The 26,984-nt window shown below is 46.2% G+C and overlaps 1 protein-coding gene and 1 long non-coding RNA gene across 4 annotated transcripts in view; one reads left to right on the top strand and one right to left on the bottom strand.

The window, feature by feature from the left end:
* The first annotated feature begins 337 nt into the window (after positions 1 to 337).
* On the top strand, positions 338 to 13,979 carry LOC111840754 (uncharacterized). Its single transcript, XR_011992323.1, has 3 exons — positions 338 to 964; positions 13,489 to 13,547; positions 13,629 to 13,979. It is a non-coding gene; the product is annotated as an uncharacterized lncRNA (long non-coding RNA).
* Positions 9,841 to 26,984, bottom strand: part of col11a1a (collagen, type XI, alpha 1a) — a 60,529-nt gene continuing 43,385 nt past the window's right edge. For all 3 annotated transcript variants that reach the window (XM_072714119.1, XM_072714128.1, XM_023805942.2), the window contains 26 exons: positions 24,888 to 24,995; positions 24,290 to 24,397; positions 23,957 to 24,010; positions 23,537 to 23,590; positions 23,151 to 23,258; positions 21,968 to 22,021; positions 21,801 to 21,854; positions 21,471 to 21,524; positions 21,204 to 21,257; positions 18,646 to 18,753; positions 18,496 to 18,549; positions 18,160 to 18,213; positions 17,908 to 17,961; positions 15,976 to 16,029; positions 15,085 to 15,192; positions 14,921 to 14,974; positions 14,774 to 14,827; positions 14,356 to 14,463; positions 13,862 to 13,915; positions 13,732 to 13,767; positions 13,579 to 13,632; positions 13,077 to 13,323; positions 12,637 to 12,749; positions 12,287 to 12,355; positions 11,481 to 11,714; positions 9,841 to 11,008 (listed from right to left, as the gene is read on the bottom strand). In XM_072714119.1, coding sequence (XP_072570220.1) covers positions 10,862 to 11,008; positions 11,481 to 11,714; positions 12,287 to 12,355; positions 12,637 to 12,749; positions 13,077 to 13,323; positions 13,579 to 13,632; positions 13,732 to 13,767; positions 13,862 to 13,915; positions 14,356 to 14,463; positions 14,774 to 14,827; positions 14,921 to 14,974; positions 15,085 to 15,192; positions 15,976 to 16,029; positions 17,908 to 17,961; positions 18,160 to 18,213; positions 18,496 to 18,549; positions 18,646 to 18,753; positions 21,204 to 21,257; positions 21,471 to 21,524; positions 21,801 to 21,854; positions 21,968 to 22,021; positions 23,151 to 23,258; positions 23,537 to 23,590; positions 23,957 to 24,010; positions 24,290 to 24,397; positions 24,888 to 24,995 — 2,250 coding nt within the window. In that variant the 3' untranslated portion in view covers positions 9,841 to 10,861. The remainder of the gene's footprint in view (positions 11,009 to 11,480; positions 11,715 to 12,286; positions 12,356 to 12,636; positions 12,750 to 13,076; positions 13,324 to 13,578; positions 13,633 to 13,731; positions 13,768 to 13,861; positions 13,916 to 14,355; positions 14,464 to 14,773; positions 14,828 to 14,920; positions 14,975 to 15,084; positions 15,193 to 15,975; positions 16,030 to 17,907; positions 17,962 to 18,159; positions 18,214 to 18,495; positions 18,550 to 18,645; positions 18,754 to 21,203; positions 21,258 to 21,470; positions 21,525 to 21,800; positions 21,855 to 21,967; positions 22,022 to 23,150; positions 23,259 to 23,536; positions 23,591 to 23,956; positions 24,011 to 24,289; positions 24,398 to 24,887; positions 24,996 to 26,984) is intronic.

Genomic DNA, 26,984 nt, shown 5'->3' with positions numbered 1-26,984 from the left:
CCTTCAACAAACATTGTAAGCATGTGGGAAGTGGAACCACTTCTCTAAGTGTTGCAGGTAAACTAAGTTGCATGCCAAGCCACAGTACTTGGAAGAGTGTGACAGCCTAACAGCTACCAGGTCCGGGATGCAGATGCTATGTATGTGAGGAACAAGCGTTAACTCCTCCAGATACCTGAGAGTTTCTTCCCTCCTGCTGTCACTGAATTTTCTTTGACCACTGCAGAGCCCCCACCAGACACAAAGGCTGACATTGTTGACCCAGTAGTGGCGCAGGCAGACGAACCTGTGGTCATCACACGCTCGGGGAGAATATCGAAACCCAATCCAAGATACAAGGATTACACGGCTTAGTTTGAACCATTACACGCAAAAGTGGTGCTCTAGTTGTTTACTGTTGTACTCTGTGATCTGTTATTTTCCTCCTCTTGGAGATTTGCTAGTTCTGTTGGCATGTTGACATATTTCACCCTTCTTACATTTGTTAGGAGTTTATGCACATGGCACCCCCATGTTATTCAGTCTTCAAGAAGGGGGATGTAGATTGGTTACTGTTACCAAGACAACCATCCCTGTTTAGGATATGACGTCAGTGGCTAGAGCAGGCTGGGATACTGGAGGGGAAAGAACAAGCTGTGCGTACTGAATAAAGGATCCAGACTAGTTCTTACACAGCTCATGAGTGTTTGTGGTCTGTGTGTGCACATCTACAAGAAGGACGTGAAGCAGGCTGTTTAGAAATTTCTAAACCGTTATGTAACAGTCTTAACCACGCCCCCAAATGTAACATCTGCTAGTCCACTTTCAAGCTCAATCGGCATGCAGGTTCTGCAGGTATTGTGAAGAACAACAGTGAAAATGGCAGGCTGCGTTCATAATTGTTCCGTTTGAGGATGTGACCAGGATGTCGGCATCTTTCACACCCTTCCCAAGGAACCGAACTGTCAACAGGCATCTTTAACAGGTAAGTCAGGGTTACGTTTCCCTAAGGCTCCCATTAACAACATAGTTGGAACCATTCAGTTGCATGGATTTAACTACATTAGCTGGTAATTACGGTGTTTTTGAGAAAATGTACCCCAGTTTTGCAAGGACCTGGTAAAAAAAACATTATGAAGTCTGTGATACTAACATTCACGAGGCTTCTGTATTTCCTGTAGCCTAATTTTGCATTAAAATTACGAAGTTATGCTGTAGTTAAAAAAAAAAAGATGAAAGCAAAACTCTAAATTCATTACAAACAAAACACCTGCAAGCTGCCAAGCTTTCTGCTTGGAGTTCTTGATAAAACTTGCATGAGGAAGCTAGCATTTGTTGTGTGACGTGAAAAATAATTTCAGTGTTCTTGCTACAATGCTGAGAGATGCTAAAACTGGACCTAGGCTGAAGTGGGACTATTACAGTTATGGGTGGAAAATTGGTTCTGTGTGAACCATCACAGTGCCTCACTGTAAACCAGCCAATCAGAGCAGAGCTCATGAACTTAAGAGCCCACCAAATATGGCCAAATTAAAGGATTATAAATGGGCCTGCAAAACCACATCTGGACATTTTTCGACCAAACCAAGTTCACATACCCTCTATGTAGACACTTTTATTTAAAGTCCCAAAATACACCATTGCTTTTTACACACAGCGTTTATTGGGTTATACAGTAACCATGTATTATAAGTGCATTATTAAAAATCGGTTTGCTGTGTCTCATTATCCTGATTGGTGCAGCTGCAGCTAGCAGAGTTAAGAGGCAGTGGTAATTAGAGGCAGCCTCAGTGTGCCAGGTGAGAAAGGACAGGCTCCACGTATCACTTCAGTTTGGGGTGAACATTTAGGTGTGGTTTAGCTTTATTTTACATTTTATTCATAGGATGGTATTTAGAAAGTATGTAGGGTGGATGTATGCTTTTGTTTGGTGAAAAGCATTGGCATAGTTTTCAGTTTTCTAGAGCTACTGCCAGCAGTAGTTTTCATTCATTATTTGCAGTTAGCTGCTGCCGCTGGCATCTCAGGCTAAATGCATGTGTTCAGAGATCTGAGGTGGTTTCAGCTCAGTAGGGAGGGACTTCCATCCTCCCAGCATGTACATGTCTTTGGAGGGCCTAGTGAGAACTCAGCCAATTCTCCCTTAGAGAGGCTGGTGTGAGTTGGTCACTCCTACCTACAGGCTTGTGTTTAGATGACATTAGAGTCAGATGCTGCTACCACCATAAACACAGGATAGCTATCAGGTGTCATTAGGAAAACGTACGGCTTGAAATAAATGTTCGTAATGTGCAATTGGTATAGTCAATAGCACTGCAATCTCACGAATAAATGGAAAGATTCACATTAATATTGTGAGAGGTCCTAACTGGGGGGTAGTGGAGGCGCTAACCTGCTGTAGTCTGAGCTTATTTTCACAAGAATGGGCCCAGGAGACACGACAACGCTGCGTTTTTGTGGGTTTGTGCATAATATGGTTCCACGGCGAATCTGTGCTGCCATTTAGGACGTAGTGCTGTGATTTAGGTTAGTATTTCCCAAGCTGGTCTTCAGGGAGCCCCAGACAGCCCATGTTTGTGCTCCCTCCCAGCTCCCAGAGTGTTTCCCAGTGCTGAGTTAAGTGGCTTCTGGCATGTCCTGCCTGGGAAACCTGCTTCCTTCTGACACCAGCAGGTGTTTCATTGGTACTGTGGCCAGCATTAAAGCTGTCATTTGTGATGGTGAAACACCCATGTCTGACATTAATCCAAGTCCCCTCAGAGCTTGTGGTTAAAAGCTTCTGCCATTTTGATGAAGTTTGGTGGGATCCACTGCTCGATACTGATCGAGACGACCGAGGCTGTAGACAAACGGGGACAAAAGTTTGGGTCCCGTCGCCACAATTAACATGCAACAGTTACTAACATTAAATGTGACATACACTCCAGATATCGCAAAAACCTCATTACTTGTTGCAAACTTTAAAATATACCTTGGGGGTATCCTCAGGAGGGCAGCAGTCATCGAATCCTCTGTAGTGTCATTGGGGTCTTCATGCGTGAAGTGAATGCTCTCCCGTTCTCCCCTCTATGCATTGGGCTGCTTTTATCAGCCATACTTCAGTGAGCATAAAGCATAGAGTCATTTATTGTGGGGCTTTTAACAATCGAGAATCGGTGGAAATTGATTACATGCAAAGCTCAGCACCTGGTACATCATTATAGCACATCTCTCGTTGACTGTGCTATGTCAGAGATGAGCAGTATTCAGTGCACCATGTATTCATGAAAACACCCCCCCCCCCCCCCCCCCATATAATGGCTGCCTGTCCCATGATGACATACGCCACCTTCTGTGTTCTGGACTGCCCTGCCTGCAGCCCAGGTACTTTCTGCATTTGGGAGTTTGTTGTCATTTTGATGATTCGTATTTGTGCCCGGCACACAGGTCCTCGGGAGACCCTGGCTGAGCCGCTGTTTTCCTGCCCGCAAACATTAATTGGGAGTTCAGTTGCTTGTCAGCGCACGCAGCGTCTGGGGCCTGGGAGGCTGATTAAGATGTATTATCCAAAGCACAGTGGTGACTCTTGAGGCTGGGAGTGACCTCCTGTGGTGCAGACTGTCTGACAGTGCAGCTGGGGGGGCCAGACAAACCCACCAAGATGCCCCCCCCCCAACACACACAGAAACCTGAAAAAAAAAGAACTTTCCCTTACATTGTCCCTACTCCCCCCAACTCTCTGGCTGTGTTTTCATCTCTTAATATCTGCAGATGTGCTGAAGAATTTCTTCTTTTCTCCAAAAAGTTACCAACTTGTTGGATGGCTAGATGAACACCGCTTTGGTTCCCAAACCTCTCCTCAGGGGCACCTCAGCCATTCCATGGTGTGAATATCAAGACATTCTGGACAGTTCTCTGCTTCCAACTTTGTGGGAACAGTTTGGGGAAGACCCTTTTCTGTTCCCACAGGACGGTGCCCCAGTGCACAAAGCAAGACCCATAAAGACATGTTTGCGTGAGTTTGGTGTGGAAGAACTTGACTGGCCGCACAGAGCCCGGACCTCAACTCCATTAAACACCTTTGGGGTGAACTGGAACAGAGACCACGAGCCAGGCCTTCACGTCCAACATCAGTGCCTGACATCAAAAACAAAAAGTCATTATTCAACATCATTTTAAGGGTATATGCAGGGATTGACGTAACTGGTAGGCAAGAACACGCATTCACCTTTAAAAACGTTTCATGCAGCAATCGATTGTTACGTATTTTATGTGCGTTTGCGCCGATATGACAAGAAATTACCGCGCATATTAACCTCTATACCACAAATGAAGTATGAATTAGCATATAAAAGTTAGAATATACGATCATTGCTTGTCATATCGGTGCAGATGCACATAAAATACATACACATTCACGCTGTTTAACAATCGATTGCAGCATGTATTGCTTTATAAAGGTGAATGCGTACTTGCGTGCCAGTTGTCAATCCCTGGGTATACGCAAGTACAAAGAACTAGGATGCTGGGAGTCCACACGCTACGCTGCTGCGCGGCGGGAATAGCGACCAGAAGTCGTACTAGGTGGACTTGGCGCGCAGAACAAAATCAGATGTTGCGGACAGGAAACGGGACCCCAACGAACATAATTTGGACTTACAGTCCTCTTCGTTCGTATGTCTGAAAGTTCGTAAGTAGAGGAGCGTCTGTACTGTAAACATTTAGCACACAAACATGTCCGAAGCCAAAAGATCAAAAATGTATCATTTTCATTCAGAGGGGAGGAGGATTATTTTTTTGATTACTCAAATTCAAAGTCCATATGTCTTATATGCGAGCATGGCTTTACTGAAGGGCAATTTGGAGCAGCATTTTAAAACGATGCACAAAAGCTAGGAGACTAGGAGTTCTCTGCTAAAACAGTCATATGCAGCCGAAAAGTTGAACTGAAAAGTCAGTTAGCAGCGCAGCAGTCAGTTTTTACCTGCTGCATCTTCCCAGTGCCAGTGGTCCCACTAAGGTAGAGAAATACATTTATTTATACTTTTTCAATTTGGAGAATCACCTGGATTTGTCTGGATTTGCTGTGTGCAGGTTAACTATGTAGAAAGGCAATTGCTAGAGTAATAATAAAGTAAAAGAGTAATAGCTATGGTGCCCTATTTGAACTGGTAAATCTCAGCACACTGGCCACTTGAAAAGTAGATCTTGAGTTAAAAAAAAGGTTGGGCACCCCCGGTGTAGATGTTAATGTTTGGCTCATTTAAGACCCAACAATAATGTGGATCAGTGCTTTGGTCCTCAGCTGGTACTCTGACACCCTCTGAAGAAGCTTTTAAATTAATCAGAAGCTGGAATGCAAACACTTTAGTTTAAAATTTGTCATCTGTTTATTTTCAACTGTTATGAATCTCTCTTTTAGTGTAAGTACAATGCAAAAATACACTTTTAATATTGGTCATTAACTTCGAATTTTATTCAGCATGTTCACGCCAAGATATAGCTGACCTTTTTCTTTAAAGTTATTGGTTACTTGGCCAAAAAATGATCACAAAAAAGTCTGTGTTGATAGCCAGTCATGTTTCTCAATCTTTATTTCTGAGTCTGATAAATTGCTTCTAAATAACTGAAGATTTCACAGAGCTGAGAAAATGACACTTTGTTCATTCATTTATCCAGGGTAATTGGTCTGACCAACCAGCTGTAGAGTGGAGTTAGAGCAGGAGTATGGGCAGATAATCCTCTGAAATTTTAACTTTAGAATCCATCACAAGGATTGCAGAAGCCAATTCACTAAAATCTCAGCCATTACGAAGAGCTAAACCTATCGATCTTCCATGGCGTCACCTTGAAAGTAAAACGGAGGTTGATAACGCGCAGTCGCAGTCTGGTTGCTAGGTCTCCTCCCATGAACACCCATCTTTCATGGCTCATTCTGTTCGCATTTCAAGGTGTGAAGGCATCTGCAGGTCGGCTGCTTGGAGCTCAGCTTAGCTGTTATATGAGTAAGCATGCGGTTCAATGAAAAGGTCTCCTTCTCCAAACCTGGTCTGTGGGTGTGAGTCGAAGCTCATTCCCTGCAGAACCCACTGTGAAGCAGGCGCAGTTTTTCAGCTGAAGGGCCCAGGTCATGCTGTATAACTCTTTGGACTATAAGGCTGGTCCTGAGGGGGTGATTCTTCTTTACACTGGCTTTTATTCCTACTAATTATGACAGATGTGTGCTGTGATCCCTTACGAAAATTAACCATGGTTTAACTATGATTAAATAACCATGGTTTACAATGTTTTTCATGGTTTTTTGGGTAACTATGGAAACCATGACTATGGTTTTATCATGGTTTCGCTACAGTTAAACCCTAGTATAATCTTGGTCATAAACCATGCTTTTTGTTTTACCATGGTCTTTACCATGGTAGTACTATGGGTAGTACCAAAATACCATGAGATACCATAGTAAAACTATGGTTACTGCATAAAAACCATAGGAAACCATAATGAATTTCCCTAAGGGATGCCAGGGAACCCTTTATTTGTAATCACAGATTGTCTCAATTGGTGTAAGACAGTAATGTTTCTATCCTCTCCCCTGTGTTACAGCAGCCCAGCCATGGGCAGCTGAGGCACTTACTAACCCAAAGTATCCGGCTTTGATCCAGGCAAGGCAGAGTCTCAGGCGCCCGTTACCACGTTTCCCCAAGCTCATGCAGAATATAGAGATCTGTATGGCCGTCTGTCATCTGAATGGGGGGCCAGGTTACAGTGCATCCATCCATCCATCCATCCATCTAACATAACAGTCTATCCACTATATGAGACTAGGTCATGTCCCAGGAAGCGTGGGCAAAACCAGAGCGGATTAGCTTAACTGGGGGCCTTAGACTGGCATCAGCACTGAGACTCAGGTGTTTCTGTTTTAACTAGCTTGCTGGGGCTCTGGGTTATAGTTTGGGATAGCATATGTAATAGCCTATGTATTAGTCCATTTGTGGGCACATGGCAGGGCCCATTCTGCATGGAATGCCAGTCCATTGGAGGGCACATCCTGCATGGGACACCAGTCCATTGGAGGGCACATCCTGCATGGGACGACAGTCCACTGGAGGGCCCATCCTGCATGGGACGCCAGTCCACTGGAGGGCCCATCCTGCATGGGACGCCAGTCCACTGGAGGGCCCATCCTGCATGGGACGCCAGTCCACTGGAGGGCCCATCCTGCATGGGACGCCAGTCCACTGGAGGGCCCATCCTGCATGGGACGCCAGTCTGTTGCAGGACACACATAACTTCAAATCGGATCAGAGGTCCTCCAGCCCTTCAGCTCCCCTTGCTGTTTCTCTTGCGAGTGTAGAGGGTTAATCCATAGCAGGTCCCACCTGCAGCCATGCTGGAGGAAATGGAGCTGGTAATAAGCTCTGTCACGGAGTCTGGAAGCCCAGTACGAGTGCTGAGAGAGCCAGGGGAAACCCCTTATGAATCTGGCACAGAATGAGCCAAGCTGTGAGTACACAGCAGTTTGATTTATTTATTTTTTTCATCAGACCAACAACACAGTGTCACTCCCTGGGAAGAAGGTGTTCATGTAATGCACCTCCCAGACAGGAGTGGTGTATCCCAGTCTCCCATGTTTCTGTGAAACTATGCCTTTAGGGGGGCACCATGTCCCCAAGCTGTCCTCGTTTCTGTGAATGACCGTGCCGTCCGGGGGGCACCATGTCCCCAAGCTGTCTGCGTTTCTGTGAATGACCGTGCCGTCCGGAGGGCACCATGTCCCCAAGCTGTCCTCGTTTCTGTGAATGACGATGTACCAGACCTGGTTCCACATGGCTGCTGCGAATAGAGGCAGGTACATGGCTATAAAAAGGGGTGGTGTATCTTTTAAAGGAATGTGCAGATGGTGAATTCCGCTTACAGTCTATCTGATTTTATGCAAATGCTCTACATCTAAAATGACACCGCAGAAAACCAATAATCCCTGTGAAAAAGCAGCCGGCCTAGACGGAGTCTCAGGTCGCGTTTTTAAAACATGTTGCGACCAGCTAGCTGCTGTCTTTCAACACGTCTCTGAGAGTTTCATCTGTCCCCACCTGCTTCAAGCACACAGTCATCATCCCTGTCCCAAAGAGAATGAAAGTAGACTCCTTAATGATTACTGCCCAGTAGCACTTACTCCCATAGCCATGAAGTGCTTCGAGAGGCTGGTGGTAGAACACATCAAGGACATCATCCCTGACAGTCTGGACCCCCTCCAGTTTGCCTACCGTAACAACAGGTCCACGGAGGATGCCATCTCCATCACACTCCATACCACCCTGTCCCATCTGGAAAACAAGTACTGTTTTGACAGGCTGCTGTTTGTGGACTACAGCTCCGCATTTAACACCGTCATTCCATCCCAGCTCATCAGTAAACTCCTGGATCTGGGGCTTAGCTCTTCACTGTGCAACAGGGTACTGGATTTCCTCACTGGCAGACCTCAGCAAGTGCGTATTGGTGGAAAAACCTCCTCCATCATCACCATCAACACTTGCACCCCGCAGGGCAGTGTGCTGAGCCCCCTGCTTTACTCTCTCTACACCCATGACTGTGTAGCTAAGTACAGCTCCAACACCATCTTTCAGTTTGCTGACGATACCACTGTAATAGGTCTGATCAGCGAGGACAATGAGACGGCCTACAGGGAGGAGGTCAGACTCCTGGCAGAATGGTGTCAGGACAACAACCTCACCCTCAACGTTAACAAAACTACGGAGATGATTGTGGATTTCCGCAAACAGGCAACAGAGCACAGCCCCATCTACATCGGAGGTGAGGCTGTGGAGCAGGTCAGCAGCTTCAGGTTCCTCGGAGTCACCCTCACTGATGACCTCAAATGGTCAAGTCACACTGCGGCAATAGTCAAGAAAGCCCACCAACGCCTCGACTTCCTCAGGAGACTGAGGAAAGCCCGGATGTCCCCCACAACCCTGTGCAGATTCTACAGGTGTACTGTGGAATCCATCCTGACAGGATGCATCACATCCTTGTACAGCAGCTGCTCAGTTCAGGACAACAGCTCTGCAGCGTGTGGTGACCTCAGCACAGAAGATCACGGGCACACAGCTCCCTGCGATCCGCGACATCCACACTACACGCTGTCTCAGGAAAGTGAACCGTATCAGGCGGGACCCCAGCCACCCTGCACTGTCACTTTTCACCCTCCTCCCATCTGGGAAGCAACTAAAGTCCATTCGGATGCACACCTCCAGGTTCAGGAACAGATTCTACCCAACTGCAATCAGACCCATGAACAATCAGTGACCTGTGTCACCTCCACTGCTACCCACACATATACATCTGCCACTGTCTCTATTTATTCCTGGGATTCTGGTCTTTATTCACTTATTTATATTCACTTCATCATTACATAAACTTATTTAATGTGTTTTTTTTTTGTCGTCTTGTATATGTTCACTCTCTGCAGGGGACATGCAAGTAAGCATTTCATTGTACATGGTAATCGTACTTGTACATATGACAATAAAAGAACTGAATTGAATTGAATTGAATTGAATGTCAATTTTTAGTCTTCTGATTGAATGGCAACTCTAACACCAGTCTATGATGACCTGTCCTTCTGGGAGCTCAGCAAATAAAAAGGCAGCTTGATGAATCTTTAACAGCAGAAGGAAGATTGAGGTCATGTTACAGGTTCTTACAGTGAGATGAAGACCTCAGAAGATCCACCCACACATCCACCCTCCATACTTAGCCAACAGTGGGTCATGGACAAAATGCATTGCTGAATGAAAACTGAACTTTAAATATACAAATAATACCTTAAATAAGAGCTTTTATTGTAAAAGAGAATAATGTTAAAATATTTAACATGTGAATGTCCATTTAAAACAAAGTGCTCAGTTAAAAAATACTGTAAATAACAAGGAAACAATGTTAACACCCAGTTCATTTTTGTTTAGAATCCATTTTAATATTTGAAATGAACCATAAACAGCACAAGAAAACATTCTCATTTTAGTTACAAAACAGGCTGATCTAAAAGGCCGTACCATTGCATTCACAAAGCAATTTGAACAAAATATGCCTAAGATATTAGTGACTTTGAAATTCCCCACCCAAAACACATATAATCGTTGATCCATTGTATATACAGGGCATCCTTAAGAATTATCTGGAAATTTTGAGGTATATGACCAGAAATAAAAAAAAACCAAATCAATTAAAATTAAATATTATTGCCATGATTGCTTAAAACAAAGAATAATGCAAAGTCAGTGGAAAGATATTTTTGTGCGCTGGTGGAAACCGCCCAGTTCAATTAGCCCGACAATCTAATGGCTTTGCACAGAGAATATATACAATGGAGACGGAGATGGAAATCGGAAACCGTGGGCTGTCTGAGCCCTTGTTTAATTAATCAGCTTCATTAAAGAGGTACGTCGTGTTTGCTGGCAACATGGGTTTATTTAATTTTTTCTGATACCAACATTTAAGGCCCAATTGCAGTTTTGAAACACATGCAAGTTTTGAAAGTGGATTCAGAAGTAACCATATTGTACAAAATAATAATAATTACACGTATGGAAACACACCATTTAGCACCTGGATCGATGAAAGCACCTCCGCAGCTCCTGCTTTCTTGCAGCACCGTGGGAATCCACTAGGGGGCGGGCTGTGTTGCACCTTCGCTCTGCTCTCCGCCACAGAATTAAATGTCCTTCACATTTATCCGTACAAGGGTTAAGTCATGTGACTGGGGCCCTACAAGGGCGACGGCTGTTTCCTAGGTAACGCGTACGGCGAGGGCGTGTTCGCTGCACGGGTCCCATTCAGAACTTGCATGTGGCACGGTGGTGGGCGGGGGCCGGGTTGCCTGCCCGCTGGTCTGTCCCTCCCTCTGGCTTCACCCGAGGAAGCAGACTGGACCAACCTCGAACCCAAACTTCTGGCTCGGATCCCCAAAGTCACTGAGCAGCACATCGACGATGGGCACCTGGTCGATTTTGGGGGTGTTGATCTCCAGGACTGTTTTCCCATAGCCGCTCCTCGCCTGCAAAAAAAAAAAAAAAGTAGCATCACAGAAAACAGCAATAATGACGGCTTAACATTACTCCTAAGGGGATCCCATCACCGACTAGCCAGTAATAAATAACAAACCTGTTGCTTTAAGGCTGATTTCAGTGGAATCAGAGTATCAAACTAAAACTGACGGACAGAAGCCATCTGCAGATTGTTTGGTGACGGAAATGACTAGAAATGTTACAATATTCCAGCTGGCCAGACAAAAGGAAGCCAGAAACTGGGTGAGCCAGCAGCTGCAAACTGAGAGGTTGGGTAATTGATATGGATACTGGTTTCAGCTTTACTTGCAGGACCTATGACCCAATGTTCAGATTTCATATGATGTAAACAGACACAGGGTCTCCACACCCTTGCAGCTGCCACACCTTCATAAAGCCCCTCCCCCATCCTCCCCAAACAGCCCCACCTTGTACAGGGTCCGGGCATTCAGAAACACGTACCGCACAGCCGTCTGCGAGCACACTGATGTAGGGACTGTTGTCGTAGGATATCTCCTCGTCATTTGACCCCAGGAACCTCAGTGCTTTGTCGTAGCTGTCCGACGTGGCGTCGTGCCAGGCCACTGACTGGTGGCAGTGGTAGGTGAAGTTCTGCTTGGCTGAAGCCGTCAGGAGCTTCAGGAACGTCATCTGGACCATGTTTATTGGGTTGCCCTCAACATCCTCATATGACAGCTGTTGTGACAAAATGAAAAAGTTCAATTATGATGCATGACAGCATTAACGTTTAACTAAGGTAAAAATAATGCAACATCATAATGAAAACCCATGATTGGTAGGTGATAGGAATAAACCTCAAGGCCTCTGGAGACCATGGCACACCTGGAGATAGAGCAGAATGTGAAGAAGCAGCTAAAATGCTGCTTGACTGCTGATTTGCATATGCAGCACTGCTGTCAGTGTGTCAGAAGATGGCAGCTAGCAGGAGGACTGAGCAATTAGCAGCAGCCCCGAGGAACTAACAGGAGACCCATGGAATAAGCAGGAGGCCTGAGGAACTAGCAGCAGTCCTGAGGAACTAACAGGAGGCCCGAGGAAATAGTAGGAGGCCTGAGGAACTAGCAGGAGGCCCAAGGAACTAGTAGGAGGCCTGAGGAACTAGCAGGAGGCCCAAGGAACTAGTAGGAGGCCTGAGGAACTAGCAGGAGGCCCAAGGAACTAGTAGGAGGCCTGAGGAACTAGCAGGAGGTCTAAGGAGAGTTTGGGTTTTAGATAGATGTAGGACCGACGGGGAGTGTGATGCTCACCAATTTACCACGTTTAAATTCACTGAACCAGGACCCTGGAACTTCTTTTGGCCACGAAGATATTCTGACCTGTTGCAAAGGAAAAACGATCCAATGAAGAACCGATTTATATAGAAACACTTCCAAAATGAGAAAATATGTATTTTCAACCGACATTATAGTGTGGTTTTATGTAATCTTAAACTGCGAAATCAAACCATGATTTACAACCCACATTCATTCAGGTGAAAGAAAACACATACTCATATGTAATAATGGACACCGACACATTATGAAGTCAGTGTATGCTGCAGTGCTTAATGTAAGCTGGATGCCTTCGAATGTGTTCGCTGTGAATCGATCTCACTCACGCCTGAGGATCTCTTATCTGGGTAGATGCAGGTCTCACCACCAGCCGTGAAGTTGCAGAACACTTTGAAGGAATCTCCTGCACAGCCCTGATTTGGGTCGATCCAGTACTCCCCTAACAGAGCCAAAAGACAGGACTCCAATGCGTGAATAAAGCGAAATACCCTTTCTGACTAATGAGCCAACACACGACTGGTAACATTATAGTATGGGGCCCATGAGGAGATGTTGGGTATGTGGAGCAGAAACTGCAAAATGCACATAAAAAAAACAAGTTAAAATGAAAGTTTAATCTACCAACACGGCAATGAATATCAAATAACATGGAAAAGTGCTGTGTCAGTGCTCTTTGAAGGAGAGGCTCATACATTCTAAATTTCCCATTTAAAAAGTGTTTCCCCTACATCCATCCCAAGATGTCACAAGACTGCGACCCATGTACCGTCAGGGAAGTCGGGGTGGCAGAGCTGCAGGTCCTTGCAGGTTCTGGCTGGGTTCCCCTGCGTGCCCATTGGGTACTTCATGCGCTCGATGTCCTGCTTGAGGTTGTTCAGTGACGTAAAGATGTCCTGCATGCCCTCGCTGTAGTCCATCATGCTCTCGGCCTCGTCTGCCTGAGTGTCCGGTGACCGTCTTGTCTTCTTCGGGGACTGGATGGGCAGGGGTTGGATGATTTCACCAGGAGGACCCTGCGTGGGGAAATGGGGAACGTTATTCACACATGCTGCAGTGGAGACATTTTTTCTGCCAGAGATGTTAAAACTGACCCCTTATTGGCTGACCAATGAGGAAGACATTCCCAGGTGTTTCATTTTCTGATTTGTTTCCTAATATCATTCGCCGTTCATTTACAGATTCATCGGACTCTTTGTTTGTCCAGCTGATAGAGCTAAACTCAACGTCAAACCCAAAGGTAATGAAGGACGATCCAGCGGATGACTTACAGGGGGACCAGGTGGCCCAATCATGCCGGAATCCCCTTTCTGTCCAACAGGCCCCTAGATGTGGAGAGGAAGACAATTTATTCCCAACTCCCCATATTCTCCACATGGTGATGCAGCTGGCTTTGGGCAAACCGAAGGCACCGATGAACTCACCGAGGAGCCCTTGGCACCCTTGGGACCATGAGGACCCTGAAGAAAGCAGAGAGGAATGGATGTTAGTATTGGGTACAGGGGGGATTCTGGTGCTTCCTTGTTAACGAAGTAAAAAAAGTGGATCCCATACAGGCAGACCGGGGGGTCCGGGGGGTCCGACTGGACCGGAGGCTCCGGTGACACCCTGTGAACCAAAGAGAATATGGAGCCAGTTAGACGGCAGCTGGGGAAACGGGCCAGACCTCTGCCAGCGCCGTGGGGACTTAAAGGGCCCGAAAGGGGCTAGAATTTATCTTCATGAAAAATAAATGAAGAGTTCGGTTTGTACAGCTGTAGCTGTTTCTTTTTTTCCTTTGATATGATAATTTATCTGAACTGTTTCTGCGCTGTTATTCAAAAGCAAAAGGAGACTTTTTGGTTCAAGCATTTATCACTGGAAATATTATTCTAAATGACACAAGTGAATTATTCATTAGGTCCATCTGACTTGTAATACCTGAAATTCCCAGTGAGAGGCAGTAGAGAGATGGGCATGTCAAAGTGCTCTACTGTAAATGTGAAGCTTCCTGATGCACATATGGTTACCACAGCGACTGCGTGATGGAGGCATTAAGGAACACTTACGAAGTCGCCCTTGTTACCGGGGGTGCCCTGTGGTCCCGGCTGCCCCCGGTCTCCCTTCTCGCCCTGCTCTCCAGGCGGACCGATCAGGCCTATGAGACCGGGGTGACCCTGGGGTGGGGGGAGGGGCATGCAGGGGGTTAGAAGGAGCTCATCAGGCCTATCCGACATTAGAGGGTGAAATTACGGATATTAAAGGAGGGAGTCTGTTCTCGTGCATCTATTAATCTGTACCAAATCAGGCACCGAGCCGCCGGACAGGTCGCACTCTGTCCACACATACCGGCTACAGTGCTCTCATCGGCATCCCAGATAGCCCTTCAAAGTGCCCCCTATCTGCAAGGCTTGCTTTGAGCTGATGTGTGGGTCTCATGAATACAAACCACAAACACAAAGGAAGACTGGACAGGAGGATAGTTACCTTTTCACCTTTAGAGCCCCAATCGCCCTTCAGTCCTGGCAGACCGGGAGGCCCCTGTATGCGAGAGAAAAGGCAGACAGGTGAAGCTGTGTGTACAGGCCCGGTTTACGAATCCGTACAGCCTGCCGAGAAAGAGGGCTCCCTTACCAGGGGTCCGGGGGGGCCGTCCTGGCCCGGGGATCCAGGAAGTCCCTGCTCGCCCTGCAAACATCAGATCCAACACATGTCATTTTTTGTGACCTTTCAGTCATCTCAGAAGTTTTTGGCACTTTTGTAAATGTCATGAATTTTGAGGCCAGTGATGAACTCACCACAGGCCCTGGGATGCCACGCAGGCCCTCAGGACCAGGCTTTCCAGGGGGCCCCTGGGGGCCCACAGGCCCGGTTTTGCCTGGAGGACCCTCTACACCAGGTTCCCCCTATGGCAGGAAAAACATAAAATTTCAAACAGTGTTGTTACCTCATTCTAGACCTTGTGTTATTCCTGTGTAAAATGCATCATTTAAGTGAAAATCACTTTTAAAGACTTTACATTATATAAGGCGAAAAAAACTGTGTGTTTGTCAGACTCTAGAAATACTTCCTTTTTCAAAGAAAATGGGGAAATCCCAAGTTCATAGATTCAAAGGTTCAAAGCTTTCTATCTGACATTTTAAGGTTCTGCCCACTACAGATGAGAGAGATCAGTGGCAATTATGCAGTAAAAAACCACACAGCACTGTACAAGCAGGTGGTGCCTCAGAAAACAGTACAGAGCTTCATGGGTACTGGGATTTTTTTAAGGACAAAACATTCCGTTACGGCTTTTTATACATGTGCCTGCTTAACTGCACACAACTTAACAAGTGCCCAGTTAACAAGCTTAGTAGAAGATTCCTGTAACTTAATTTGAAATTCCAGTGGGAGTAGTATCTGTAAAACATATGCCCTATAATCTGGAACTATATTTTCTTTGGAAAAATTACCTGTCTGGTACAATTTTTAAGGGTTTTCTCTTTAAAAATGACAGTGTAAGGGAGGCAAAGCACTGTTATCCTAAATCTGTAAAACATGCAGCATCCAAAAATTAACATATATTCGATTTTGGGGATAATTAAGTGTAATGTGACTTGTCACACTGGGTTTCAGCAGAGGACTGTATGAGTGTGTGAGGCAGCCGGGGGTGGGGGTGGGGATGGGGGGGCAGCATTGATTCCCGTTACCTTTGCACCCTTCTCTCCCTGTCGGCCCTCAGCACCAGCAGCTCCCAGGGGCCCCTAAGGACACAGGAGAAAGAGCCCGCTTTCATGCAGCCTGCACAGCTCGGGGCTGCACACGAGCAGCTTACAATGCCAATACAGTATATCTCTCTGATGTACTGCAGTCATTCAACATTAGCTGTATAACATAATGATAATTAATGCCACTCTGATGCATTGTTTTATTTCACGCACGAACCACACACACACACACAGTTGGTTTACCTATCTAAATGGGGACCGTCCATTCATTTCTATGGGAAAAACCCCAATCCCAATCATGACACCCTTAACCTCTACCCATCCCTAACCTTAACTATAAGTAACCAACCCAAATACAAGACTTTTGGCATTTTTACTCTTTTGATTGCATTCATAGATTTTTATAAAACTGAGGTTATCCAAATGGGGACCTCAAAAGTTGTCCCCAAAAGTAGGGAAATTTCAGGTTTTACTACACTTTGGGGACAATTTGGTCCTCGAATGTTATCTATGCAAACCCACACACACACACACACACACACACACACAGGTTTGTAATGATATCTTTGTGGAGGCTGCTCATCCATTTCTTTGGGAAAAACGTCAACCCGGCCCTAACCATAACCATTATTTACCAATCAAAATGCAAGTGTCTTTGCAAGTGTGCGTTTTTTGATTGCAGTCACAGATTTTTAGAAAATCAAGTAAAAAAAGAACAGACATTCATCATTTGGTCCCCACAAGGTAAGGTATTTCCAGACCACACACATACACACACACACAGACAAATGCATGTGAGCAGGATCGCATCATGATGCACACAAAGCGACAGTGAGTAGAGCTGTCAGAATCGGCATGTTCCTCTGGCTGTAACCTGGCACCAAGCTCACAAGCTGCACCTTCTGCCCCAACTGCAGGCCCCACCGGCCCGTGTTAGGGGCCTTGCGATTCGGCTCATTCTCACGGCCGTGGTCGTCCAGCTCCACTACATTCCACACTGATCATGTGACATGCCCTCACTGGAACCGCATCTCTGGAGTCCTCAGACCCTCGTAGTGAGCTGGAAATAGGTATTAGCGCCTCCATGTGGCGGATGCGTTACATGCTGGTGTGAGGAACATGGTGTCCTCCACTAAGATTCGCCATCGGCAGCCCCGTGCTCCTTTGTGATCCAAAGTTTGGTCAGAAGATGAAAAGGCTCAGGTTCATAGCACGAGAGGCCTCTACTGAAACTCCTTTTAACTTTTCACCACCTGTCTCATGTGACCTAGACGCCTTCACATACACATGGCACGCTGAGAGACATGAGCCTCGTGCAGATTACAACTGAATGAATATGCGAGAGAAAATGGGGATTCTTACCTGAAATGTGAAACGGCTTCTTATCAGTGTGTTTGTCTCAGTGGAACAGAAAGCAGATCACAGTCTATCTCAGAACTTCAAGAAAGGAGCAGGGAGACTCCAAACACAGCTACTTAATAATGCTTCCATTTACAATGTTTACTTTCACCCAGATAAGCAACAATTTCATCTCACTCCACTAGATAAGCGTTTCTCTCGGAATTCACTATTAGCCACAGAATCATGGAAGCAGCAGCTCCCAGAGCGAGGACACCATCTGCACTTCCCCTCCTGATCAGTACAGGGCCGCTCTTCTGCCTTGGCTCATCTGCCTTCCACGGACGCTTAGATGGGTGCTCTCTTTGGAAGCCGCCTCTGTCTAAATTTGGCAGCATCTTCCACCCGAATGCAGCGAATGGACCCGGAGCACAGACTGAGCACACATTCTCTACCATATATTTATTTCTGTGTCACTGAGACAAAGTGCCTGGAGAAGTTACCCACTGTAATCCATATACCATATTCGGGCATATTAAACCATCATCATCACCATCATCATCACACAACACTCACTCTCTTGCCCGGTGACCCAGGTGGTCCAGCTTCTCCAGAAGGACCAGGAGGACCCTGCAAACACAATGATGGCAATTTAACTTTGTGCGGCGTCCATTGTCAGTGTCTGATTATAGAAACACGCATGTACTGAACCAAACAGCCTCATTACAATCTATCCAGAACCACTTATGTGGTAACTCTTTTATTACCATGAGGGCTGGGATTATGGAAGGTGGATGGTACATGTATCATGCAAAGGGACAAACTTACAGGCTGACCAGGTTCACCATCCTCTCCCTTGTCTCCAGAAAGACCATCGATCCCCTGAAATACATCAGCGTGGATAAGGAGCATCATTAAGGGCCCATTTCATTATGCTATGTTACGCGGTGTGCTTAGTGAAGGCGGATGTCTGTCGGACTGTAAATATAATCCCTGTCAGTGATTTATTTCTTATTATATGACCCACCACACATGATCTATTTAAACATACTTTCAAGGCCCAGTTCAGAATGAAGACTATGATCAATTATCCAGGCACAGTGCAGTATTAATAAGTGAGCAAACTTCATCGCCCTATACTCTGCCTCTGACTATGGTACTTACAGCAACGCCCGGTTCACCGGGGGGGCCGGGGTCTCCGGGAAATCCCACAGGACCCTAAGAGTTAAAAGAAAGACTGTCAGTGATAAAGAGAAACAACGAGATAATGGGAACCTCCACATCCCCATGACAACCTTAAACAGGGACACTCACTGGGTTGCCCTTGGGGCCGTCATCTCCAGGGGGACCCTTGGTGCCGGGGGGCCCAGAAGCACCAGGGGGGCCAGCCTCGCCCTTTTCCCCTCGCTCACCTTTGGGGCCCTGCAAAGAACCCAAGTATCAGCACCCATGTGGGATGGGATGCAGGGATGACTATGTGTGCTTTAAAATCATCATCATCATCACCACCATCCTCATCACCACTTTCATCACCACCATCATCATCATTGTCACCATCATCATCATTGTCATCACCATCATCACCCCACCATCATCATCATTGTCACCATCATCATCACCCCACCATCATCATTACCATCACCATCATCATCATTGTCATTGTCACCATCATCATCATTGTCCCCATCATCATCGTTACCATCATCATCATTGTCATTGTCATCACCATCATCGTCATCACCATCATTGTCATTGTCACCATAATCATCATCATTATCATCACCCCACCATCATCATTGTTACCATCACCATCATCATCATTGTCATCACCATCATCATTATTGTCATTGTCATTGTCATCACCATCATCATCATGTGGTGAAAGCCCAGGATACATCAAGAATAGGGCTGAACGATTTGGGGAAAATATCTAATAGCGATTTTTCTGACAGACACTGCGATTACGATTTGTTTTGCGATATAATTTTTTATGTCAAGCTTCAGTTCAATATTCAGTGTGTAGTAAATTTAAAATGCAGCATTACCACATTAGATACCATCAAATATTAAGTGGTCTATATTCTAATGCAAGGATGAGAATTTAAAGTTAAAGTAATAATGAAAACAATTGCAGCAGAAGAAAAACAATAGCAATCTTGCAGCTAATGCTGATTACCCTCCTAATAACACTAGAACCACCTTTTCCCAGGCCAATGAACAAGTAAGAACTACTTCAGCGTATGCAGCCCCACGGCGCTAATGTGTCATTAGTGTTAATAACAGCAGTGAATCTAACACTCTCAACCGAAAAGCCGCAATGTTCATAACAGAGTGGCTGTTCTGTCCTGAAACCGTAAAGCTGGAAACTTTTAAACGTAGTATGCATTTTAATAAATGTCGAATAAATAGAAGGAGTTTATTGGTGATTTCATGTTGGTCGAAGTTTCCACTCTTGTGTATAACTGTATACAGTTATTTTCTATACAAATCAATTCAGGTGAAACAAAAAAAAAATGTACGTGTTCAGGGTTGCAAACTCTTTCAGACTCTCACGCAAGAAATCTTACGGCAAATCTATATTATTCCATTCTGAACTTAAAATTAACTGCATCAAAAACGTTACGGCAGTTTGCAAACCCTACAGACTATTTACAAGGTAATAAAACATATACATTACATACATATAAATGTGCGTGCAGAACAGAGAACAGAAAATCTGACTTCATGCAGCTGACCAAAGTTGGCAACCTTGAATTTTATTTGAAATGAGAAGTAAAATGCAGTTTTTGACTGAAGCGCCTTATCATTCCTTTGCCTTGTTACTCGGACAAATACAAAACGAATGAATAAACATTATATGCGTCTCTTTTTGTATCTTTTCTAAATAATAAGACCGCGTGCCCATACCCAACTGTAATAGCGATTAACGCGATCTATTCTTTTAGTATTTATGTTAAAGCGAGGCTTTGATTTTATTACTGTTGTGGGATTAAGATTAATTTCACACGATTAATCTTTGGAAACACTTAAATTAATAAGCACAAAAACATATGACATAAACACGGGTTTTATGGCTTTTTTGGAGGTCACCGACTCCGCTGCTGTGAGAATTACTGAATGTCTCGTTGTTTTGATGGGTTAGCGGTATGCTAATGCTATTGCCTATTAACAAAAACAAAAGGTATGATACATTGAAGTATGTCGCTGCTGGTGTTTAAAAGGAGGTCGCCGGTTCTATTGATGATAGGCCCTTTCTGAAACAATCTCGGACCATGAAATAGGAAGGCAATTCACTTATAGCTCAGTAGTGGAATCAGTATTTTTTCCACACTGTGAATGCAACATTTTCCTTGGGAAGCACGGCACTTGATATTGGTGAGAATGGTTGTCACACAAGGAGCACGGCATGAATTTGTAAAATTATTCTCACAACAGTTTTAAACCTTAGGTCCAACATGCTGTATAATCTTAAATCCCAGCCTTTGAAATTTGTTAATCACGTTGTTTCAAATCGCGATTTCGAATTCAAATCGATAAATCGTCCAGCCCTAATCAAGAAGCACAACAGTGACCATGCTCACAATCAGCCCAGGGGAACTGCAGACGTATTGATCGGAATAAATCTCTGAGAGCCCAATTTTGGACTGTGCTGAACAGCACACGTGTCTCTTGATCATCTCCTCCAGTATTATCTAGGAGCTTCCGGGCTGATTGTCAGGCTGTAGAGGAGTTTGAGTCCACCTGAGAACACTATCGCCTTGAGTACCTACTCGAACCTGGTGCCAGTCTCAGGTTACAGAGTTGCCGACAACAGCGGCTCTTCAACAACAAGGACTCTTCACAGAAAGAAGACGGCTGATTGTGACACTCACCGGAATGCCGGCCTCTCCGGGGGGTCCGGGGTTACCTGCTTCTCCTTGCTCGCCCTGTGAGAAGTCACACTGGTTACCATGGCAACTTAGCACATCGCTACACAACAGTGATGGACACGTCTGGAGGAAACATAGGGCTCTGCCCTGCCGTGCCCAAGGCCGTCAGACGAGGCTGCAGGGATATTAATAACGTGCCGGAACATGATGCAAGCCGTTAGCCTTTAGCCACGGTGGGGGGGGGGGCCCTTAAGGGTCACTGCTGCTCACCTTCTCTCCCACGGCTCCCACCGCACCCACACCTCCGGGGGGACCTTGAGAGCCCTGTCACACATTACATCACGGAGACAACAATAAGCCATGAACATTTCATCACCCCAATTCTGCTGCACTAAACAACAGAATGAAACACTGGGCCTGTATCCGCAGCGGATCATCTGATCTTCTGCTTAACTGTAAAGCCCAGTGTCTGCTGCTGTGTGCAGCTCGGGGGTTGGTGCTGGACTCTAAAAGGTGTGAAGATTACACTCCAGGCCCAGAGATAGCAATCTTTCTGCGTTTCTACTCGTAATGGTGTACAAGTGCAGCCGAGACACTGACGTCAGCTCCACTGGGTCCTTGTGGTCCTCTTGGGCCTGGCGGTCCCGGTGGCCCCTGCGAAGAATCAATGGGGAGGTAGATCAGGTGAGGCCCGGAGGCGAGGCGTGAGGCTGCACCCCAGAACCCAGCACCAGGACTGTGCGATCAAAGCCTGTCCCTCCACTCACCATTGGTCCAACATCTCCGTGCTCTCCCTTCTCACCCGAAGGTCCAGGAAGACCCTGATATGGAGACAGCGCATTATTATTACAGCTGATGCTGAGGAAGCTGCAGTGAAGAGCGCAACGCATAGGTACTGGGATCATCACATTAAAGTGAGCCAGTTTATGCACATTGACTAACTGGACATCATTAGATATTGTAACGTTATATGTAATAACGTTATACGTAACTATAGAAATCTTCTGAATAATTCTCAATATTATCAATAACACCACGAAACGATATTTTTGAAGACGGAAGCGAAATGGCCTCGATCAGACCGAATGAAAGATCGGAATGACACCAGTAACAATTTGGCTCTTAAGACGAAGCAGATTTGATGTGGCGTCACCTGGAGAATGACCCAGCTTCAGGACCCTTGCAGAAAGTTGCTTCTCTGTCCTCAAAGTTCTCCTTATCGCTTTTCCGCCATGTGAGTGAAAAACCAGGGCTGGCTGCATTCTATACGCTTCTGCTTTGAAATCTATGGCTAATTAACCTGCATATTCTCAGTCGGCGATTTGAAGAATGACAACAACGGAGAAGTAAAATGAAACCATCCAAACCTATAACTCTGACACGATTTACGTTTACTGCTGAGTATACATTCTGGATAATATTACATTTATACAGAGACACCCAGTGTGTGTGACAATACGGACACATCTTCACGCCTTAAGGAGACTTTGGGAGACTAAGCCCAGCAAACCACCCCGACCTATCATCAACAGAACCCGCAGGAAATGGACCAAGGGCGAGAGAGCTGCTGGAGGCCGAGGCAACTACGTGATAAAAGAGTGAATGATTTAGCTTCTTTTCTGACTGTGGAGATGAATTCCAGGGAGATTACCATCATAAACAGTGGGCAAAGGACACAGCCCTAAAAAAGGTGGGAATATTCATGGACAGCCATGAAAGGGCACGATGAAGGGACATAAAATATATGAAGGGACATAAAATAATTGTTAATGCCAATGACAGATATAGTAACTTATTCTTCATTGAACATAGACGGAATCCCTTAAAGCTTATAGAAACACACGCCGTACACCAACACGAGACACTCCCACCGACTTCAGGCATGTGAGGAGATGCCATGACACATGTCAGGATGACTTGGGCCTTTAACACGCAGCTCGGGGGACCTACCTGCAGTCCGATGGGCCCTGGGGGGCCCGGGAAACCTCTGGGCCCCTCATCTCCCTTCTGTCCAAACATACCCTGCTGGCCCCTGGGGCCAGGCTCTCCATCGGCACCCTGGGACACAGGTGACACCGTCAGAGTCGTGGAAGCATGATTAACGACAAACCCTGGCCTGATTCATTAATTGGTTCCTTTACACGCTGTACAGGTGTGGGGTTACGCCTTTTGTAATGCACCAGCACATTAAAAACATGTGACTGCCTGGTGTGAGTCCTTGTCCAGCCAGTGTAGTGTGAGTCACTGCACTGGCTGGGCTAGGAGACAGCAGCCTCTGGTCGTGACTGCCCGCAGGGGTTTTGGGGGGGGGGGATGATGAGACCGTGGCTACTCACAGCGGGTCCAGGAGCACCGACAGGACCCTGGAGACCTGCTGGGCCAGGAGGACCCTGGGGAAGGAGAAGATGGGAGGACATGGAGAAAGAGGAGAGGTCAGTGATTAATGCAGAGCAACAAGCGCGACCTGACAGCACAGCACACAGACAGGAATAGGTCACTGACACCAGGAAATACGTGAGCTGCCAGAGCGGCCAGTCAATCAAGGGCTGGGGCAGGCTGACATAACGAGAACAATTAGCACAATATCGTAAATAAACACTGCTGGGAATAGTGAGGAGGAGCGCTCGGCTGGTAGCTTTATCAAATGTGATTTAAAAGCCATTTCCTTAATTACTTTCAAAATATTTTTATTCTAGGAAATGTATCCTGGTAAGTCCCATCCAGAACGGAACCAGAATGATTACAGACAGACTCACTTGTTCACCCTTGTCCGCTTTGCTTCCCTTTTGCCCTGGTTCTCCGACTTCTCCCTAAAATACATGGTAGAAAGTGTAATCTCCATATGGACAGCATTGCTGGGATTCAGGGCCTGTCACAAACCAGAGTGACAGCGCAAAGCCAGCTGCCATATTCCAGCTTGTGAACATGACATCAGATGCACACACACGTCAGTCCGTGTGATTTTGTGTGGTTCATTAAGTCCCTGAACACCGCAGAGGGAATGCTGCACCTCCCCATGCCTGAGTGAGGATGTGATGTAGTAACCAGTCATCACCAGTAGGGGGGGGGGGGGGGGCAATGAGGCTCACTTTGTCTCCATCCTCTCCAGGTGGGCCCTGAGGTCCTGGGGGGCCGGGGAGTCCGACTGGGCCCTGAATCCCGTCCCGGCCGGCTGGTCCTTGTGGACCTTTCTCGCCCTATGGAGGAATGTCAGAGAAATGGCAGCAAAACAGACAGTGAGGAGAATAGCCATACATATTTTTACAGTGAGACGGCCTGACATCGACTATGCTGCAGTTAACTATGCTGCTGGTGCCGTGCTGGAAACCACTAATGCTGGGTGGCATGGAAATCACTTCTATTTCTTGAAGCTTCACTACAATTTGAAGTACTGTCGTTCCCAGCCCATGAATCTGACTGTGAGACTGAGCTGAAACCCGTTTGCAGTCGGTGACCACACATCAGTCCCCTCGACTCCTCATCCATCGACATTAGCATAAAACGATAAACAAAAGTTGCCTCTAACTGTTCGATAGTGTCGAAAAGTAATTAAGGTCCATAATTAAATGACCCATGTAGCCAATCATCTATGTTGGTTGAGAAACTTGATTTACTGAATTTGTGCCCAAAGGAGCGGCTTCCGCATGTATTGGACCTCATCACATTGCACTGCTGGTCAGAACCTACTGGGGTGCCCTTCTCTCCAGCCGGGCCCGGGGGTCCCTGGGGTCCCGTCCGACCTGAAAGTCCAATGGGCCCTGCGGGACCGGAAGCACCTCTCTCTCCGGGAGACCCCTACGGCAGCAGGAAAGGAAAAGGAGAGAAAGAACGATAATACTGAGAGAGAGAATAATAAATATATAAGGCTGACAGACATGCTACTCCGAGGCTCCTGCTACATACTGATGCCCCTGATTACATTCACAGGCAGCTTTCATGCATTATTGAAGAATACCCGTCTTTTCAAAAGGCTCCTTTCTCAGATAATGCCCTGCGAAGTACCTCCTCCTCATGGCAAACGACGTCGTGACTGACAATCAGCTCCTCTAGAGTGTGTCCTCTAATGACACCAGCAGGTACATTCCTCCATTTAAACCAAAGTCCGTCTTGTTCGTACTTTTTAGACATGCATGTGGGTGAGAATATCCCAGTGAGCACTATCTGCAGTATGCACTGCTGGTCAATTACAGATAATGGCACAATGCTTAAAATGCATGATTTGGATACAAATTGTAATTCTCCAGCTACTGTATGTCTGTAGGAGGCAACGTAACCCAAGTGATGGCGGGGAAAATCAGTACTGCTGCTGACTGTTAGCGGCCTTAGCCTGTCCCCTAACCTTCTACCACATGGGGCCACATGTTCTGCCACTGGTGCAGTTAAGGCATGAGAGAAATTCTCATTGGCTAATGGCATGCTCATGCTGACCTCCCACCACATGGGGCAGTATTTTCTGCAAAAGGTGAGGTTAATGGTATGAGAGGGATTCTCATTGGCTAACGGCATGCTCATGCTGACCTCCCACCACATGGGGCAGTATTTTCTGCCACAGGTGAGGTTAATGGTATGAGAGGGATTCTCATTGGCTAACGGCATGCTCGTGCTGACCTCCCACCACATGGGGCAGTATTTTCTGCCAAAGGTGAGGTTAATGGTATGAGAGGGATTCTCATTGGCTAACCGCATGCTCGTGCTGACCTCCCACCACATGGGGCAGTATTCTCTGTCACAGGTGCGGCTAATGGCATGAGACGGATTCTCATTGGCTAACGGCATGCTCGTGCTGACCTCCCACCACATGGGGCAGTATTCTCTGCCACAGGTGCGGTTAATGGTATGAGAGGGATTCTCATTGGCTAACGGCATGCTCGTGCTGACCTCCCACCACATGGGGCAGTATTCTCTACCACAGGTGAGGTTAATGGTATGAGAGGGATTCTCATTGGCTAACGGCATGCTCGTGCTGACCTCCCACCACATGGGGCAGTATTCTCTGTCACAGGTGAGGTTAATGGCATGAGACGGATTCTCATTGGCTAACGGCATGCTCGTGCTGACCTCCCACCACATGGGGCAGTATTCTCTGCCACAGGTGAGGTTAATGGCATGAGACGGATTCTCATTGGCTAACGGCATGCTCGTGCTGACCTCCCACCACATGGGGCAGTATTCTCTGCCACAGGTGAGGTTAATGGCATGAGACGGATTCTCGCTGGCTAACGGCATGCTCATGCTGATCTGCCCTCGTACGTAAACGTGGTGGATTTGTGAAGGTGCTAGCAGTGGTGAATGCCACTAGCAGACTGAACGTTTATAATGGCACATGTTTGACGACAGTAAAAGAAAAGTGGCTAAACCATTAGCAGTCCATTAAATAATTTATTCAGTTCATTATCAACTGCACTGTTAAACTTAATGTTGATGTAAGGCATTTAAAAGCTCCCCATCTAGGATTTTACTTTCCTTGCTAATAAATTACAAGCAGACATATCTGCTGCTGAAAAAGAACTCAAACCATTAAAAGTCGACTGCCATTATAATGCTAAAAAAGCCTCCCAGACATTGCGACTCTCTGTCACATTTAATCTTCCTTGGCAGTTACAGAAGGTGAAATGTCATGAGACAGTAATTACCAAGCAGATACCTCTTCATCCACACTTTATGACTTTAAGATGGAAAACTGCCCTCTAGTGCTTAAAATTGGCGTTGCAGGCTGCAGTAATTAATTAACCAAGGAAACTCCCAGCAATGGCGCAATGGGAGCTCTGTAATGTCTGTCTGAAG

The sequence above is a fragment of the Paramormyrops kingsleyae genome, chromosome 1 (assembly GCF_048594095.1).
Source record: "Paramormyrops kingsleyae isolate MSU_618 chromosome 1, PKINGS_0.4, whole genome shotgun sequence".
Classification (NCBI taxonomy): Eukaryota; Metazoa; Chordata; class Actinopteri; order Osteoglossiformes; family Mormyridae; genus Paramormyrops; species Paramormyrops kingsleyae.
The sequence above is the reverse complement of the archived record's forward strand: the minus strand, read 5'-3'. Positions and strand labels throughout refer to the sequence as shown.